The sequence below is a fragment of the Mchenga conophoros genome, linkage group LG16, assembly GCF_057382185.1.
Source record: "Mchenga conophoros isolate Kocher_MC1m ecotype Shallow Benthic linkage group LG16, M_conophoros_male_GT1.1, whole genome shotgun sequence".
NCBI lineage: Eukaryota > Metazoa > Chordata > Actinopteri > Cichliformes > Cichlidae > Mchenga > Mchenga conophoros.
Genome location: NC_140541.1, coordinates 12,948,271 through 12,968,401, shown reverse-complemented (window position 1 = coordinate 12,968,401; position 20,131 = coordinate 12,948,271). Strand labels below are relative to the sequence as shown.

Below are 20,131 nucleotides of genomic sequence, written 5' to 3'. Positions count from 1 at the left end.
AGAGTCCAAAGTCAAGGCAGATTGTTGACTGGTGTGCATTGTGGCTTGTTGCACCAAAGCACTGAACAGGTGTAGAAGTAATTCACATTACAGCAAGGCTTAAAAAGTTTTTTTTAAGTACCTTTACCCACATTTTTACTACCATAATTAGTGCTGTGCTTACGGGTTAGAGCAACAACATGACAGCAGATATGTTTCCCATTACCTAGCCGTCTTTACTGTCCACATGGATTTCTGCTCAGAATTCTTTGAGCCTGTTTCCTCTTATGTAATGGCTCTGTTGTAACCATCTTCTTTTTTCGTTTTCTTTTGCCTCTGCAGGGATACAACAGTCCAGACTCTGACCTTACAGCCCTCGGTGCGAGATGGCATCATTACATATGAGGACTCCCCTCTGGTCAGTTAGTTTTTTTTTCCCCCATGTTCACAGATGCCACAGATGTATATTGTGGTAGACATGATCATCACCACAAATCAAGTTGTGTTGGAATCGTTTTATTCTGTATGGTTTTATTTGTTTTTGCCACATAGAAAGCATGTTCTTATTTACCTGAGAGTTCTGGATGTTTTGTAAGGTACAAGTACATTTGAAATGTAACTCAGTCAGTTTAATTCTTAGTGTGAACTATTAGAAGTGTTCTAAAAGCCATCTTTTGTGATGAAGAAAGCCTGTGCAGAGATTTGAGAATTGGACTAATGTGCTCAACTGTTTTTGTGTAATTACAGGAATCTAAATGAGCTGTCTGATGGAGTTTTAGTAAGACCCATAAAGACACTGTTACAATAGTCCACTAAAAAGAAATCTGTGCACATATTTATTTATTTTTGTATCAGTTTTAGACAGACATCCTGCGGATTGTGAATGTGTAGGCCAGTTTGATATATGTATTCACCACATGAACTCTTTCTATCTGGGACAGCATCTTCATCATCAGCTTTTTCACAACTGTAACAACAGACATCCATACATTTTTGCTATAGTTTTAAGATTAAGGTTAATAGGCTGATTTTTTTTTAATTGTCTTTATATGACTATCGATATTTAGGTCAGTCAATAATTATTTCAAGATTTCTTGCCTGGTTTGAGAATTTAAGCAACATTCGTCTAGATAGGTTAGAGACTTTAATTCTTTTTTCTTTAGAGGTGAAAAAAATATACCTCAGTCCTTTCTTTCAATTTCAGGAAGTTTGGGCACATCCACTCATTAATTTCAAGTGTAGGGCTCAGTAGTCCTGAGGTGACACTGATGTGTGCGGTGTGAATAAGAATGAAATGTAATATGAATGCAACATCTGAGATAGAGAAAGGGTGTATATGTAAGTATGAAAGATCCAAGGATGGAGCCTTGAGGACTCATACATGTAAATATATAATATTATGTATAACAGTATGTGAATGCTCAGGGACTGTCATTGGATTCCACTTATGATTACCAGTGATTTGTCTTATTTTCTGGACTTTTTAGTGAAAGATACAAAATCATCAATAGTGTATTACATTTCTGGGTGCAGTGGCACAGAGTTGTGTGTGAACATTATTTGTTGTTTTTTAATCTCAGAGAAAGATATCCATCTTGGCCATTTTAGATCAAGATTTTAAAAAAGGATTATTTTGCTTGACAATGGCAGGCTTCTTAATGGTTTACTCCATGAAATACATGAAAATAAAAATACATAATAGTAGCTTTGTTGTTCTAATCGCCAGCAGAGAAGAAACTGTGGTATTTGTGTCTCCCATATGCCTAAGAACTTTCTCAACTTATGTGTCGAATAAGCAGCTTTCATAGGAGCATATCTGATGACTTCTCAGAACACAGTGTCCAGAGCTTTTAGTACATTGTGATGCACACCTACACAATCCCAAAATTAGGACTACTTAGTCAAAATAAGTGAAAAAACCTGTGAGGGTGGATTGTGAATGTGTAGGCCAGTTTGATATATGTATTCACCACATGAACTCTTTCTATCTGGGACAGCATCTTCATCATCAGCTTTTTCCCAACTGTAACAGCAGTTGTGCTTTTTTGTTAGTCAAATGGCATGTGTGTGTATGTTTGTGTGTGTTGTCTGTGTTCAGGTAAAGGCAGTGAAGTTTGGCCATGTGTTAGTGATAGATGAGGCCGACAAAGCTCCTACAAACGTCACCTGCATTCTCAAAACCCTGGTGGAGAGCGGAGAGATGATCCTGGCTGATGGACGCAGAATCATCTCAGGTGCACTCATACGCACATTCATGCATGCACACACCTTGACAGCAGACATGTCCCAGATTCAGAACGAGAACTGTTTTTACGACGAATTAACGACTGCATGTACTACAAGGCAAACACGAGTGGAACATCAGATGCAGGCCACTGAAGGAAGCTTAGGATAAAAGCCTTTATGGACAGGTACCAACAGATTTTGGATCACGCTGCTCTGTAAACATTTAGTTTTTCCACATATTCCCATGTAATCACATGGGCTGCTGACAGCTACTCCATTCCTGAGAGGCTCATCCTCCTAGTGGAATGTAAACGCAATCTTGAGACTTCATAAACACGACCTTCAGGCTGTCAGCGTAGTAGAGGTGTGTGTGAAAATCTGTGAGACAAATTAAAACACTGAGAGTAAAAAAGGAGATTCATACAGAAACAGACTGAGATGAAACTGTGCTTGTTTTGGTCATGTGTAGACAACAACTGTCTGTTCCACAGGTCCACGTGAAGCCGAGGGGAGGCCTGACACCATAATTATGCACCCAGACTTCAGGATGATCGTCCTCGCTAACAGACCTGGTTTTCCTTTTCTGGGCAATGACTTCTTTGGAGCTCTAGGTACCCAAAAACACACGCACAACTGAAACTGAGGCTTTTCCTACAACATTAATACCCCAACACATTAAAAATAGATAAACACTTAACTTTTTTTTTTGCCCTGGGTATCGAATATTGTATATGGAGAGAAACACATTAAATTCTGTCTTGTATTTTGTACCAGGCGATATTTTTAGCTGCCATGCTGTGGACAACCCGAAGCCCAAAGCGGAGCTGGCTATGCTAAAACAGTATGGCCCCGATGTTCCCGATGCTACGTTGCAAAAGCTCGTGGCAGCCTTTGGAGAGCTCAGGTCCTTGGCCGACCAGGGTACCATCAACTACCCCTATTCTACTAGAGAGGTGGTCAACATTGTCAAACACCTCCAGGTAGGAAGACACACTGAAATACGGTACATACTGACTACCTTTTATTAATAATTCATAACATTTATGCGACCTGAATCCTGAACTGCTAGTGCTTTAATAATGTAAGAGAGTCTCCTCAAAATATAGCTGTCTCCGAGAGGAGAGAGGGTGTCTGTGCTTTGGTCCACTTTCAGAAGCTTACAGCTTAAACATACAGCTAACTGTCAGTTAAAGGGATCAACGGTATCTCCATGTTTTTATCCTCTTGTAAAGTGGCGTTACTTGACTGAGAGTTCAAAAAAATCGAATCTATGTTTTAGCTCTGTTCCTTTAAGCCAGGTTTCTTCTGATTGGCTATCAATGATATAAAAAAAAGAGGTTTGAGTAACAGGTGGGTGGGGCTTCCGCGCCCCCAGCCAGACCTCTATGCCTGAGATGACCATATTAAATATGCCCCCTCTCTACTAGGAATGTCACAATACAGGAAATGTAGTAGTCTGTACCTTTACCAATATAATTAAGATATTGCATGTACTTAAACCTGAACTTTGTTTTGAAGAAAAAAACATCTAAACAAGAAGGATAATACTTTGGATGTTCTTACTATATGTAACAACATATGTTACTAACTCAGTAACATATAGTAACTATATGTTACTAACTGAAATTTTGTCAACTTGAATTCTTTGAACAGATGGTTTTAGGTCTGTCACTATACTGCAAGTATTTCCTGCCTGGGTCTGAGAAGCATGATAGGATTGTTTGCATATTGCCCTTGGTCATCTGCTTCAAATGAAAAGTGCTTCCATACTAAACTCTTATCTTTCTTATAACCACGTCAGAGCAGAGCTGTGACAACAGCTGGACTAGTCACCATCTTCCATTGCAGTTATTGCTATTCCTTGCACACTTTTTCTTGAACTTGTGGGTGTCCTTCTTTTCATTCATCAGCATGACTAGAACATTGAGAAGACTATGCTGCCCCAGCTGGTACATGTACTATCTACTGTACCTGTAGTACTAAAACAAAAAAAAGTATTATTATAGAACTTTGGTATCTAGAAATAGCAGTATTGATGTTCGTGGCATCCCCTCTGTTACATCAGACAGAGCTACAGAAGTGTGAAACAAAGCATTTAGAGCAGTCTGACGTGTGAACCTTTGACTCATGTGGATTACTTGTACATAGCTTTTTTTTTTTTTTAAATTTAGAATTTCCCAGAAACAAAGAAAATACAGTTTTTAAATAAGGAACGTAATATAAAACAACCTATAAGAAAACAAATAAACATCATGTAGTTAAAAAAAAAAAAAAAAAAAAAAAAAAAAAAATATATATATATATATATATATATATATATATACTTGTACATAGCTTAAACACATTACTTCAAACCTTGACCATGTTTTTATAAGAGCATGCACCACTGGAGCGTTATATACAACCTTGGATCCAAAATGGTTTGTATACTGTGTAAAATGAAATAAAAAATAGAAATCATCATTTTATTCAGAAAATATATCAAATTTTTAAATTAAGACATTTTACTATTTAATGAAAACAAATGAGGGCATTTTGAATTTGATAACAGCAACACGTCTTTTAAAAGTTATGATTAGGGCAATGCTGGAAAGGTAAGTGGTGCTATTGTAGAAACAGACGGCTGGCGGAACATTGTGCAGCTAATTGGGTTCATTGGTTAGTAACATGTTAGGGTGTAAAAAGAGCATCTCAGAGAGGCAGAGATTCTCAGAAGTGAAGATGGGTACCAGTGTGCAAAAAGCTAATATCTCATCATCCTCAGTACATAATGTCATCAGAAGAGTCAGAGAAACTGGGGAAATCTCTTTGCCCGAGGGATAAGGCTGAAAATCAATAATAAATGAACATGATCTCCAGGCCCTCAGGCAGCACTGCAGTGAAAACAGATGTGATTCTTGGGGTTCAGTAACACAGTTCACTGTGCCATCCACAAATACAGGTCAAAGCTCTATCGTGTGAACAAAATCCTTACACACCACTGTTGTCTCTGGGCCAAAGCTTTTTTAAGTGAAAACTGTTCTGTGGTCAGAGAAATCAAAATTTGAAATTCTTTTTGGAAAACATGGACACTGCGTCCTCTGGACTAAAAAGTAGAATCTTATCATGGCTCATTTATTGGCAGCTTGGAAAGGTACCATCCATACTATAAGGTAAATACAGGTTTTACCACAAGATCCAGGTGTCTTTTTCAGGAAAAGCCTTGCGTATTTCAGCTAGACAATGATAGAAAGCATACTCCATATATATTATAATGGCATGGCTTCATAATAGAAGAGTCAGAGGGCTTTCATCAAATGAAGCATCGTGACACAAAAATAGGACCAAGAAGAACCAGGACCGTTGAGCAGCTAAACTCTTATATGAGACAAGAATGGGATAGCGTTCCTCTCCCAAAAGTCCAAGAGCTCTCTTCTCAATTCCTAAACTTTTAAAGACTGATGTTAAAAGAAGAGGCGATGCTACACTGTGATAAAAATGGCCCAGTCACAACTGTTTTTGAGACCTGTAGCTGCCATCAAATTCAAAATGCTCTTATTTCTTTTCTTAAAATGATACTTTTTCTCAGTTTAAACATTCAATATATTTTCTGTATTCTCTTGTAAGTAAAATGTGGCTTAGGTAAGATATGCAAATCACTGCATTTTTTTTAATATACATTTTTCACAGTGTACCGAATCTTTTTGTAATTTGTGATGTGTATATCATAAAGACAAGCATAATGGCTCCGCCTTAAATTGCCTGATGCAGGACTGTGGTTTCCAACATTAAAATAATTAGTATCATATGTTACATTGGCTGTGCTCTTAAAAGGAATTTTCCAGTCCATTCCATAGGAGCTTAAAAGTCCCTCCACCCTCATTTGTCATGTCTTTCTTTCTCCGGCCACCGATTCCTCTCTTTAACCCTCTAATTTCCTAGTATTCAGAGCCCACAAACCGACTTAGGAGATAGGCGAGATGATCATCAATATGTCATCAAAGCGACATATTTGTATAGTATAAAATTGCTAGACTTTCTTCAATGAGTAGATGTTTTGTTTTACATTTAGAATGATATTTTACAAGGTTTTAGAAGTGATTGTCACCATATTTTCAAATCTTTTTTATCCCTTTGATACCATAGTCTTTTGAGCAGCTACTCCGTTTTCCACCTTCAGACGAACAGTATGGAGCCACATTACAGAGCGCATGCTGTTTACATTAACAGTCTCCCACCATCAATAGCTATAAGCTGCTGTTTACCATCATCCTCTCAGCTCAATCATCTGGAAAAAGAAAAGCAAGTGAATGGCTGCATGCAGAGCTGTCACATTACCATGCCTCCTTGTGGTTACATTCTTCAGAAATGTACACGCTATAGAGCACAAAAAGGACAGACTCCAAAAGAAGAGAAGGAGAGGGGATTAAGCATTAAAGCTTGCACTATAGATCAACAGTTTAGTGTACAGAGACCAGCTCATATTTGAGTGACCTCCCAGTTCTTTCATCCATCACCACCATTATTGATGTCTGAATGACTGGGTGTGACAGGGAATCATTTCAATTTAGCTGTACTCTAAATAGCTCGTTTTATGCCTTCATTGCTATTTTAACCTTAATTTATACCATCGTGATCGATGCAGCTCAGTGCTCTATAGTCAGCTGTAACCTACTGGGAGAGACTGCTATTGACTGTGCAGCGATTCACTGGACTGTATAAGTACACTGTAATATGGAGGCTTAAAAGTGCAATTATGGTCCTAATAATGGCATGAAGATTACTCACATCAGAACTGAAGATGTATTGCAGTAAGGAGTTGAAAGGGCAGGGGATGCATTCGTATTTGCAGCTATTATGTTAATTTCCACCTTGCTGTCAAGCACTTCTATGCCTGGAAATATAGTCTGAAAAATTTCTGAAATATTCAATAACTGTCAAGTACTGAAAGCAGCTATCAAATTAGATTTGTAATGTCTGTCTTTACTTCTCCCTTCATTGCTTATTTATAATACTCTAATCAGACAAACATGGTATATTACACTTATTGTTCATATTTTTTACATTACTGTTAAATATTCAGTGTGCACACAAACAGTTCCAAACCCCTGTGCTGGTTTGGTATTGTAAAAAAAAAAAAAAAGAAAGTCTGTCACCAAAATCTTCACTCCAACAATGTTTTAGGTTGTTGTCTGCTTATATAAAAGAAAGCATCAGAAATCTGCTGTTTTAAAAAAGACCATTTCTTCTTTCCTCTATTGTCTGTCATACTGTAAATATATTCTTCCAGTGGTGGATTCTCATATTAAACTGGCGTAAGTATCAAATATTGAAGTCAGCATGTATACAAGTAATCCAAGGACTGCTCTAAGCTGCCAGGAAACATCACTTGTACAGTACGTAGGTAGTATCATTCTCAAATGTGCCACCATGTTTGCTTTGTAATACAGAAAATGCTTTTAGGCATTAGAACTGGAGTCTGTAATTATCATCAAAGACGGAGCAAAGATGCTGTTGTCTGTCATTGTTCAGAGTTTAGAGATGACTAATCTTCGTTTCTTATGTCTTATCCCAAACTTTCCCTGCGTTGACCCCTGTTAAGGAGCTGAAAATCATATTAATTTTCCTTGTCTCTGCCCCCTTTTCCATAACTCCCACCTCCCACCTGTCATTATCATTGTTTCTCCCCCTCCTACTCTCTGTGTCCTTCCTTCCTCTTCCTTTTCTTTCCCTGGTGACCCTTCCTCTTTTACTTCCTCTTCTCTGGCCTTTCCTTCCTACTCTCCTTTACCTCCCGCTAGAAATTTCCCGATGAGGGTCTGGCCAACGTGGTGAGAAACGTCTTTGACTTTGACTCATACAACAAAGACATGCGGGAGGTTCTAATTGAAGCACTGCACAAGCACGGGATTCCCATTGGAGCCAAGCCCAGCTCTGTCAAGCTGGCTAAGGAGTAAGGCATCGGGAGCACAAGATGTTTGACAAGACACGCGCGCACACACACACACACACACACACACACACACACACACACACACACACACACACACATTAGAGGCACATCAATTACGTGACACACACACAGACAGAATCAGATTGTTGCACTGTTAGAACTGTGGTCACAGAGCCTCACAGGGGGATAATAATAGCTGGATGGACCAAAATACATGACGAACACATAGTCAACGATGGAGCAGATCAAGATTTGGGGTTTGTCATACTATAAAAGGTGCTAGCTGATGTGTGGCGCTGCTCAGAATGATCGCAGAGTAGAGCCTTATCTCGGATCTTTATCAGTTCCACAGAGGATCCGTTTTTCTTGTTAATCCAAACCTTTATCCCTCATAAAATTAGAAATCTGTCAGAAGCGGTTTTAAATAATGGAACCTAAACTTGTCATTACTTGATTTGTTCAGAGTTTATCTTAGCATGTCAGCTATTTTAAATATATCAAAAACTATCGATGCTTAACACACAGTGGAAATATAATCTAATATGATGCCCATTCAAATGTGAATAATCAACCCTGCTAGCTTCCTCAGTCTGGTAAAGTGATGGCAGACGTGCACAGTGTACAATATTTGCCGTGCATGCAAGATGCTCTTCTCCATTAGTGCATTCTTCACGGTGCTGCCCCTCCTACACAGGCCCCCGGCACACAAATCTGTCTTCTGGTTTGGAGCTGGCTCTGAACGCTGCAAATGAATCACAGAGAAATGTCTCTCTTATTACATATTACAAAGAGATATAGTGAAATACTTCACTAAATTAGTGCGATGCGAGTGGAAGGCACTCTGTAGTGAGCTGAGCAACTCAAAGATGCAGAAGACATGCAGTAGTAATCCTGGCCATGCAATCTTTTAATGCATAGATTTTTCAGCATAATTGTTCCCCCGGAGTTTGTCTTAATGCCAGTGGTTTTTGTTGTGTTGGTAGTTTTGTTGTTGCCTTTCAAAGAACCTTTCCAGAAACTTGCCAACTGAAAGTGGCTTCTGAGAGGTCAGCGGTTTCAGGGACTGTTCCACGTGAGTGTGTGACTGTCAGGCATCATTTTGTAATTTTAAAATGTTGTTGACTGTTGGCATTGAATTCCTGAAAGGCTTGAACTCGGTTGATGCTGCCTTGAACTGTATGAGTGGTTTCTATTAGATCTTTAGGCTTTCATGAAGTCTCCACAATGCTTCCTGAAGTGTTAAATAAACAAAGATCTATTCTAAAACCTATTTATAAGAAAAATCTATTCTGAAATCAACCCCATTGCCTCACAATGTACAGCTTTGTCTTTTAAATAAAGGAAAATATTTGTTTCTTCTGTCTCCTGTGGTTTTATTTAAGTATCACATTTATAAATACACATTCATATCTCATTAACAAGTAAATCCTGAAACAAACAGGACAGAAACAAGTATTTTCCTGTTATGTCTGTACCGACATCAATCCAAGTCGTTAAATTACTCTTCTGTCATCACCCATCTTAAACACCTTATCAGACTAGTTTCTCTACCCACATCACAGCAAACATTTGTCCATTCAGATTTGGAAATGGAAAACAAAGAGTAATTTCTCTTTCTGCTTTTCCATTCATAGAAATGCTTATGATTAGAGAACTGTCTATCCTCCAGAATTTTTTTTTTTTTGTGGTACTGATGCATTTTTCACTCCACCTGCAGCCAATAAGATTCATGGGAAAACCAGTGGACATCTGGTCAGACACAAACACATAGACGCTTGTTCTGAATATGTTGACTTTAGCCTTTCTTGAGACAATGGGATCACATTTCAAAGTCTTTCTTTTAAAAATCTAGCTTGTAACAGGATAAGGCTCACATCTGAAGTCAGTTTGTGGCAGCCACGTTGAGCCCTTAAGTAGGCTGAGTTCATCTTAATTGATGTGGGCAAGCAAAATCGTTTCCCATTTCCAAAATGAGAAATCACAACATCAGTACCCACACCCAGAAAAAAACAAAAAACTTCCATGCATCTGTGCCAGTACTTTCTTATTATAAATTACATTTTGCAGGCCTTACAGTGGAGTTATCATGTGACCTTCAATTTTTAGGTTTCCGCTGCCGGAGGTCAAGATGACAGGATATTGGACCATAAACCAAGGTGGCAACACTCGACGCAAACTACTGTGTCCCACGGACACACGGCCCATAGATGTCAAGGTATACACATGAAGACAGGTTATTACAGTGTGATGCCCCACACTTCTCGTGTATTGGACCAGTACTCAAAGTGAGTGTCTGTGGTTATCTTACATTCCTCCCAGCTACAAAAGACTGACAGCAGTGAGTTTTTAACGTAAGAAATGTATCAAGATGTTCATCCACAACCCAAATGGTTCCTCTGGTTACATTGCTTATCAAATGTACTCTTTTAACTCTTTCGCACTTAAGCTGCAAGCAGAACACTAGAGTGTGCCATGTTGTTGCAATAGTATGACTTGTTTTGATATATTGTGAGTACGTGCGCACTGCTATAAGTGTCTGACGTCTGTTTCCAGGGCCCAGTGTTTCTGCGTGTCCAGAAGTACCCCTGCAACAGGCAGGAAAGCAGGGCTTTGAGTTTCACTGAAGAGAAAGCCCACTGGCAGATTCCCATGAATGAAGTTAACATCATCTGTGACGTCACCACCAAAGATGGTATTATACAAGCAAACACAAACTTGCGCACGTTATTAAGCAGTCCCTCCTCGAGTCTGTGTTATCAGATGTTCTTTTCTTTGTGATGCTTTAGAGATTTCAGTGGGTGAAGCATCATGAAGTAAATAAGGTGCTATATACAGGAAGGAATAACAACAATAAAAAACGTTTACCCTAGGCCTCAGTGTGTGTGTGGACAGTACAGGATGAAGCAAGGAAACTGTTTGAAGTATGTACTGGAAACAGTGTGCAGCTGTGTAAGGGAGAGGAAAAGCACAAGATATGCAGTGACAGTGATCATAAACTGGAAGAAGACAGGATACCATTAACATGACATAATGAAGAATGGATTCATGTATTTAAAAAGTAATTAGACCAATAGGAAAATCACTAACGACAGAAGAACATTTAAAAAAAAAACACCTGGAAATTTAACAAGGTAATTAAAAATTCCTAATTATAGAATTTTTAGTAAAATTAAAAACAAAAAGATATTAGAAGAGATTGGATTTTTAATACTGTTTTTTTCCCCTGAGTTATTGGTTCTTGAGTTATTAAGGATGGAGTTACTGTTACAACTTTTCAGTAATTTACAGTTTAAAGTAGTTGGAAACTTACCACGGACACACGGTTAGACTTTGCGCCATGTTTGTTCAGCTGTGGTGCTACTCTGCTACATGTGCTGCAGGCAGTGCTGAGAGGACGTAACTCTGCTTAACAAACTATGTGATGACACCATTTGTAAATCACCCCAGATGTCTTTTTCTGCACCATGCTCTATAAAAGAGACAATCACAAGTGTTACATTGATGCACAAGGGTGGCTGTTGCACAGGAGGTAGAGCAGGCTATCTACTAATCGGAAAAGTGGTGGTTGGATTCCTGGCTGCTCCAGTCTGCATGCCAAATATCCTCGGGCAAGATACTAATCCCATTAGATACAAAAGAACTTAAACATAGAAGAAAAAAGTGCTGGAGTGAATGGGTGAATGAGGGATCTTATATTAGGTGCTTTGAGTGCTCTAGAAGAATAGAAAGGCGCTGTATAAGAATCAGTCCATACATACTGGACAACATATATCCTCATATCTTTGCAGTAAGTCCATACTGGCCGATGATATCAACTAACCAATATATAAGAAAACATAGAAGTTTATAGAAGCTTTATATCAGCTTTAGGTGGCCTAATCAGAAGCATACTGAAAAGCACCTGTCAGACTTCACATTGGAGGTAAAAAAGAAAAAAAAAAAAACCTTTAAAGCAAGCCTCACACCATGCGAGCCATCTTAAAACACCTGTATGCACTCAGTTGGGTAGCTATTTTGAAACTTTATCTAAGTGTATTTAGATTTATTTCAGTATTCATCAGGATTTACAAACTTTACATTTACAGAATTTCCTTAAAAATCCGATTTTAAACTTCAAAGGTTTGCTGAATTCACCCCCAAATAAGTTTTTGGTCTCCTGCAGAATTCTTTCATCAGTTCAATCCAGAATCACTTGAGTGCCATGTGTCCATTATAACATCGGTTGTGTCAGAAATCACCCCTACAGTGTATTTATTAATCCCTATATATTCGATCAATGATGACCACCCCTAATTTCAGATTGTCACCATTTTGCATCGACACGACAGCTGCAGAGTAACATTACTCTATTTAATTAGCACCTTGCATTCTGGGAAATGTACTGCCTGTTGCAGTAGCTCAATTCAGAGAATGCATTCAATCTTTGTTTTGACAGATGTGCTGTATGTGGCCACCTGTAACCCAGTGTCCCTGTACTCCATGAAGGAGCGTGGGGAAACTATCAAGTGCATAGAGCTCTACGATGTCTTCCCCAGGACCATCAGTGGTGTCTGGCAGCCCTTTGTTACGGTTGCTCCACTTGGGAGTCCACTGGATGGACAGGTGGTGCTGCACGAGGAACAGGTTGGCAGACAAATATATACACATGTACACAAAGACATGTTTGCATGATTAGATTGCATTAGATCGAGTGAATGAAATTAATGTACCCAATGAGATTTTCATTGTTAATGTTACACATTTTCACCACAGCCCAATGGCCGTTTATCCAAACTGCTCTAAATGCCTGTTCAAAGGGAAGTGGGGTTTGGGGCTTGCTCTGTGCTGACATTTCTCACACACTCCCTAAAAGGCTTGTAGCTTGTAACACTTAACATACCTATGGACAAGGTGACATTTTTCAGTTTTTGCCCACTTTGATCAGTTTGTACATTTTGCTATGTTATCATGATTTCAGTTTTCAACCATAGACTGTATACAAAAGTATTTTGACGACCATCATGAGGTTGAAGTCATTATGTCAAAGTGTCTGGCTTCGCTAGCAGGTTGATTCATATACAGTATGAGTGCATCACACAAATAGATGTGCTAGCACAAGGTACTCCATAAAAAGGAAACACTGGATCATCACAGTATAGCACAAAGTCAGTTAACCTTCAGGGATATCTCTCTGTCCAGTTAGGAACCATAAACCATTATGAATCTATTTCACCTGCTTTGGTGCAAATGAAGGTGACAGCAGGTGCACTGGAGTAGCAACTCCAGGTGGTGGCCACAGACCGTTCTTCTTTATTTATCAACAATACCTGGTATGGTGCCAGGCGCTTTTATAAATGTGGTCAGGAAACCTCGTGTCCTTGAAGTGATTGGTCTGTCTTAGACAGGTGGTAGTGGAGCCTCCGTGACTGGTCAAATATACGTTTGGGTGTTGCTAACTTTAACAGCATCAAACTTGACTGGCTTTTGCAATTGATATAAACGTCTGAGTTCCAGAAGATGATTTATTCATCAAAGCTGTACAGCACCCCCAGTGGTCAAAACCCACAACAGTGTGTCTTCAAGGTAGTGGAGGGGAGTCAAAACAAAAACAACAAAACCAAAAACACACACACACATAAATGAAAAGAATCACCATTAAGTATGTTTTGTAGTTTTAGTGGTATAGAAAGGGTGCACTTGCATCTGTTGGTCTTCACTGAGGAACCCTAGTCTAACCATTTTTGTCTAACGTTCTTGTTTACAATCCAGTAACCGGACACTTACACAACACTGGTATTTAAACTTTTTTTTTTTTTATTTCTTGAGGACAACCACAGATTCCTCACAGATTTAAAATAGCTGTGCAGAAGTCCGCTTCTTAAAATGGTTGGAGGTTAGTGGTTGTTGAGTCGGTCGTTGAATCCCTCTTACCCCGTAAGACCCTGTCCTATGACAGCAGAGTGTCAGACAAGAACAATGTGTGTAGGCTGTTTCTCCGACCAGAACACTTCCACAGCTGGTGCATATTAGGCAAGAGGAGGACTTCTAAAAATACTGTGGCGATGGATCATGTTACGTCTGTCTAAAAATGAAGAGGTCCAGACAACATGAAGTTCATTTGCAGGTCATTGGCCTTCCAGGGAGATCAGGGAAACCATCACACACACACACACACACACACACATTTCACTAGCTGGGCCCACGTCCTCATATTAGGTTTGACAGCATTTTAGTAGGTAAAGGTGAATGCTTGGACATGAAGTGAGCTGCGGTTTGGGGAAGGCCCCGAAGGGGACTGGCAATGGCTCCCGGGCCTGGCAGATCCCCTTGTACTTAAATAGGAGTGAAGAAGTTAAAGAATTGAGAACAAGGAGGGAGGGAGGGTGGGGCACGTAAACGAGAATGAACAGCTTGCAGAACTGTGGGAACCTATATAGATGACGACCGGAAGGAGCGTATTTGGAGGCGTGGTCCCGCTCCTGAAATTCCGATACATAATCTACAGAGGTTGGCCGATTGTGCTAAGCATACACACATGAATGAATGCATCCACAGTCTTGTGAAAGTATTTAAAGACATCACAATGGTACATTTAAGGGTATGAAAACATAGTAGTTATATTTTTATCCCTCAGATACACAAAATCTTAGTGCAGATACATCCACATGCAGGATGCACACGTGTGTTCTCAGATGTGCATACTTCCTCCAATGGCAGTGTATGTTTAGAATCAGGAAATGGGGTTTGCCCTCTCTGTCTTCAGTATCACTGTGTGAGTGTCAGGAATGGGAGGCCATAAGGAAACCATTAGCGTGAAGCAGGGTAGCCGGGCCCGAGGCCAGCTCCCCTGTGGCTCCTTCTCATAAAACTCAATTGAAGATGAATCCTTGTGCGTCACAAACGAAAGCCTTTTGCACAGTTCATCCAAAACACACACGCACACACACACACAAATATCCTGCATACAAACACAGAAGCCCATACGGGCAATCGGTTTATCTTTGAATTGAATTAGTTGAAAGTGCAGCAGGCACATTTGTTGAATGTAGAGGAACATCAGCACCCAAACCAGAGGGTTCCACTGGAAGAAGAGCACCCTCTGTTGATGGAGGAACTGTACTGGAGGAAATAAACACTAGGATTTATAGTATTAAACAGAAATGGTCATAAACTGTCTCATAATTAACAAAAACAGGAGACCACACAGGGAATTACAAGTTGAAATCAAGAAATATTTAGTTAATTCAGTGAAACTAATTAAGAAGAAGTCGATCAGCTGTGTGGGTGGTGTAAAAGAGCACAGATGGAGGTTATTGGAAGCAAAAGACAATCCTAGTCACTGATGAGCTCAGGGACAGTTTATCGGTTTTCAGCGTTGTTTTATTATTGTTTTTATCGTTAACTCGGTTTTCCTGGGTCTTTTCAGTGTGTTATGAATAAATCGTATTTTTTCGGTACCTACCGGTACTAGTTTTATTTTGTTGTATTTATCCGCGACACCTTAAAGGCCGTCCATCCATCCATCCATCCATCTTCATCCGCTTTATCCGGGGCCGGGTCGCGGGGGCAGCAGCCTAAGCAAAGAGGCCCAGACCTCCCTCTCCCCAGCCACCTCCTCCAGCTTATCCGGGGGAATACCAAGGCGTTCCCAGGCCAGCCGAGAGATATAATCTCTCCAGCGTGTCCTGGGTCTGCCCCGGGGCCTCCTCCCGGTGGGACATGCCTGGAACACCTCACCCAGGAGGCGCCCAGGGGCATCCTTGTCAGATGCCCGAACCACCTCAGCTGGCTCCTTTCGATGTGGAGCAGCAGCTGCTCTACTCTGAGCCCCTCCCGGATGGCCGAACTTCTCACCCTATCTCTAAGGGAGAGGCCAGCCACCCTTCGGAGGAAGCTCATTTCTGCCGCTTGTATCCGCGATCTCGTTCTTTCGGTCACTACCCACAGCTCGTGGCCATAGGTGAGGGTAGGGACGTAGATCGACCGGTAAATTGAGAGCTTCGCTTTTACACTCAGCTCCCTCTTCACCACGACGGACCGGTGCAGCGTCCGCATTACTGCAGCTGCAGCCCCAATCCGTCTGTCGATCTCCGGCTCCCTTCTCCCATCACTCGCGAACAAGACCCCGAGATACTTGAACTCCTCCACTTGGGGCAGGAACTCATCCCCGACCCGGAGTGGGCACTCCACCCTTTTCCGGCTGAGAACCATGGCCTCAGATTTGGAGGTGCTGATCCTCATTCCCGCTGCTTCACACTCGGCTGCGAACCGTTCCAGTGCGAGCTGGAGGCCCTCACCCGATGAAGCCAACATCATCTGCAAAAATCAGAGATGAGATTCTGAGGCCACCAAAGCGAAAGCCCTCCGCCACTTGGCTGCACCTAGAAATCCTGTCCATAAAAATTATGAACAGAACCGGAGACAAAGGGCAGCCCTGGCGGAGCCCATCACCCACCGGGAACGAGTCCGACTTATTGCCGGCAATGCGAACCAAGCTCTTGCAACGGTTGTATAGGGATCGAATGGCCCGTAGCAATGGGCCAGACACCCCATATTCCCGCAACACCTCCCACAGGACACCCCAAGGGACACGGTCGAATGCCTTCTCCAAGTCCACAAAACACATGTAGACTGGTTGGGCAAACTCCCATACACCCTCAAGTATCCTGGAGAGGATAAAGAGCTGGTCCAGTGTTCCGCGACCAGGACGAAAACCGCATTGTTCCTCCTGTATCCGAGGTTCGACTAACGGACGAACTCTCCTTTCCAGCACCCTGGCATAGACTTTCCCAGGGAGGCTGAGGAGTGTGATCCCCCTGTAGTTGGAACACACCCTCCGGTCCCCTTTCTTAAAGATGGGGACCACCACCCCGGTCTGCCAGTCCACAGGTACTGCCCCTGATCTCCACGCAACATTGCAGAGGCGTGTCAACCAGGACAGCCCTACAACGTCCAGAGCCTTCAGGAACTTGGGGCGGACCTCATCAACACCAGGGGCTCTGCCACCAAGGAGTTGTTTAACTGCCTCAGCGACCTCGCCCCCGGAAAATTGTCAGGCGGTGGAAGGAATACTTCGAGGACCTCCTTAATCCCACTGACACGTCTTCCGAGGAGGAAGCAGAGTCTGGGGATGAGGGGAATGACCCACCTTAAAGGCCGGTCCATGAAAATATTGTCGAGCATAAACCGGTCCGTGGCGCAAAAAAGGTTGGGGACCGCTGTCTTAGCAGACTAATAACCAACCTTTTCCATCAATCTTCCAAGTACGCTTGCTGACAACTGTATTCAGTGTTGACAGTTTTGTGTTATACAAAAGTGTTGGATCTCCAAGTGATTAGGCTGTAAAAATGCTGCCCACCTCACTACAGGTTTCCTTTGAACCTTAAAACATGAGAAGACACTCCTAGGTCTTTCAAATAACAAAATATTTCATATAATATGTATTTAGCTTTTTGGACATGTGTTTAGGCACAGAGCTGCCGAGTGATTTGTAGACAAGCAGCTGTATGTTAAAATCAGTGTCCTGAATGACACTACTAGTGCTGGTGTAGTGAGCTTGTATTTTCTTGTCAGCAAGCTTTGTTTGAAAACTGTGTAGTTGTAGTTAGGAAAGTCCTGCAGTGGTGCGTTGTGGTGTAGTGGTGAATGGCATCCAAATAGACAAATTAACACTCTAATTTTTATGGTTTAATTTTAATGGAGAGACAGAATATCATTTAAAAAACACATACCAAAAAACATATTATACAAAAGTTATAATTTGCACCGAGTGAGAAAAGTGTTTGATCCCCTGAAAACCAGCCAGAATTCAGGCTCCTCTCAGTTGTATTCTCCAGTTTTAATTCCTCTTTCTGTCTCTTTAGGGTAACACAGTGCTCCATTTGGACTTGGTGACAGGCGCCTTGCGGAGGCTCATGATTTCCCCCGACAGTGATCAGTCTTCCAGCAGATCGTCGAACTGGTGGAACAGTAAGGAACAACAGGTCAGAAGACTCTGTGTCTCCAGAGACAAATTTAAATTCACTTGTGGCTCGTAAACTCTTTGCTTTTCATTCAAGGCTTTATTTTTTCCACGTGACTAGATTTAAATCTGACATTGAACTAGACTGCATTATGAAAAGACTTGTCAATTATTCATCTGATCATTCCGTGAAAAGATTTGAACTTAATGTGTTTTTGTTTCTGTGATTGTTGCCTGCAGGCAGGGTATAAAATGTGTCGTGACTTCTCCCACAAAAACTGGCTTCTGTTCTATAAGGAGGACAGGTAAACTACATCCATGACATTGTTACACAGCACCAGCATCCTGAAGTCCTGTGGTATCAGTCGCTGCTTTTGCATGTGCAGCAACCAGCTGGAGGTCCTGGATGTGCTTGAGGGACGAGTTCACTCCATCTCCCTTCCGATCAACCTAAAGTCTGTCTTCCTGGTGGCAGAGGACCGCTGGCTGCTGCTGGAGAGCAACTCTAACAAGTAAGTAATGGATCTCAAATATCTGTCCAGGTCTCTGGATTGAACTTTAAAATAATCGTGCATGTCTGACTGTATAGGAAGTTCCTGCTGACCAAGCCCATGCACATGGCAGCTGAAGACTCTGGAGTCTGTCAGCTTCACAGCATCAGTGAGGACTCAGTCAACTCAGGCCATGGAACAAGCTCAGGTATATATTTATACACACAGACACACACACACACAGAGTCGAAATGAAAAATCTTACTTTTCTTGTCTTTATCATTCAAGCTTGGGACCTCTACCAGAGGTCTGGGAGCTTAATGGTCCTGCGCAGTATCTTAGCTTTAACTAGACTGGTGCTCTTCTGGACACAGATCTGATGTCGTTCCTGGGATGTTGTGGTCTATCACACCAGGCAAGATCCTTGGTGCTGGCTGTGCAAAGATACCCAGAGACAATCCAGCACATAACAACAGTGTCCAGGATGCTAGCAGGCAGGGCATACATGGAATAGCAGAACCAGGTAGCCTGTATAATATACAGGAATACCTGTGCTGAGTATGGCCTGTCCCAAGGTCAAAATGGAAAATGCCCCTTTGAGTTGTTGAGAACAACCGAGTTATGATCCTGTAGGACTTCCAGTTACAGACAGGCAAAGTGGTGGCGGCTAATCAACTGGACATAGTGGTGGTAGACAAGCAGAGGAAGAGGGCTGTAATGATAGATGTAATCTGTATTGACTAGTGGCCTTTAGCTCTGATGGCCACAAGACGTGTCTTCGGGGTTTTCGTGGTCATCATGATCCTGATGACCCTGACTGATGAAAGCCACAAGCCTAAACACGTCAGTCCAGCAATAAAGATATGTTCTCTACAAGTTTTGACTTCTTGTGGTCATAAATCTTAGAAAGCTGATGTCAGTAACTGGTGGACAAATATGCAAAACAACTTCAAGATGTTGTTCAATGCTAGCGTCTGGAGGCCAAATATGCACTTACTTTTTCCATTCAAGAATATCCGTTTATATTTTTATCAATAAATAATTGAAAAGCTAATAACTTGTGATGTTGCTCATGTAGATCACCTTTAACTTTTAGAGACTGTTTCAAAGTGTTTGCTTGTTTAAATATGTCAAATATCCACTTGTGGGATATACTGTTTTTTTTTCTCCAACATTATATTCATCACATTTTTAAATGGACTAAAAAAGCCACAAAGAAACTAAAAAGAACAAACAAACAAAGCGGGTCCTACTGCGCTTAAAAGGTTTGCACGTTTTGATCGTAATTAGTGAAATCTCTTTTGAAATAATCTTTGTACCGTACCATAATTTATTGATATAGCACTTTAAAAACAGCACATGGGCAGCCAAAGTGCTGTACAGCAGAAATATAAAAAGTACAATAAATCAATAACAATAAATTAACAATGGCAGTTACTCACTGAGTCAAAAGCCAGCGGATAAAAATTTGTTTTTAACCTGGATTTAAAGACCAATACTGAAGTAGATTGCCTAATGTGACGAGGAAGAAGAAGAACTCTCAGTCTCCTCCAAGTTTCAGCC

General features: G+C 41.1%; 1 protein-coding gene across 1 annotated transcript in view; it reads left to right on the top strand.

Annotated features, from left to right (window-relative positions):
* vwa8 (von Willebrand factor A domain containing 8) overlaps window positions 1-20,131 on the top strand; it is an 83,409-nt gene that overhangs the window by 38,507 nt on the left and 24,771 nt on the right. The window contains exons 22-33 of the mRNA XM_085248841.1: window positions 322-397; window positions 2,078-2,213; window positions 2,697-2,816; window positions 2,980-3,185; window positions 7,986-8,137; window positions 10,244-10,352; window positions 10,691-10,829; window positions 12,573-12,760; window positions 17,980-18,099; window positions 18,318-18,382; window positions 18,464-18,589; window positions 18,667-18,776. Coding sequence (XP_085104967.1) covers window positions 322-397; window positions 2,078-2,213; window positions 2,697-2,816; window positions 2,980-3,185; window positions 7,986-8,137; window positions 10,244-10,352; window positions 10,691-10,829; window positions 12,573-12,760; window positions 17,980-18,099; window positions 18,318-18,382; window positions 18,464-18,589; window positions 18,667-18,776 — 1,547 coding nt within the window. The remainder of the gene's footprint in view (window positions 1-321; window positions 398-2,077; window positions 2,214-2,696; window positions 2,817-2,979; window positions 3,186-7,985; window positions 8,138-10,243; window positions 10,353-10,690; window positions 10,830-12,572; window positions 12,761-17,979; window positions 18,100-18,317; window positions 18,383-18,463; window positions 18,590-18,666; window positions 18,777-20,131) is intronic.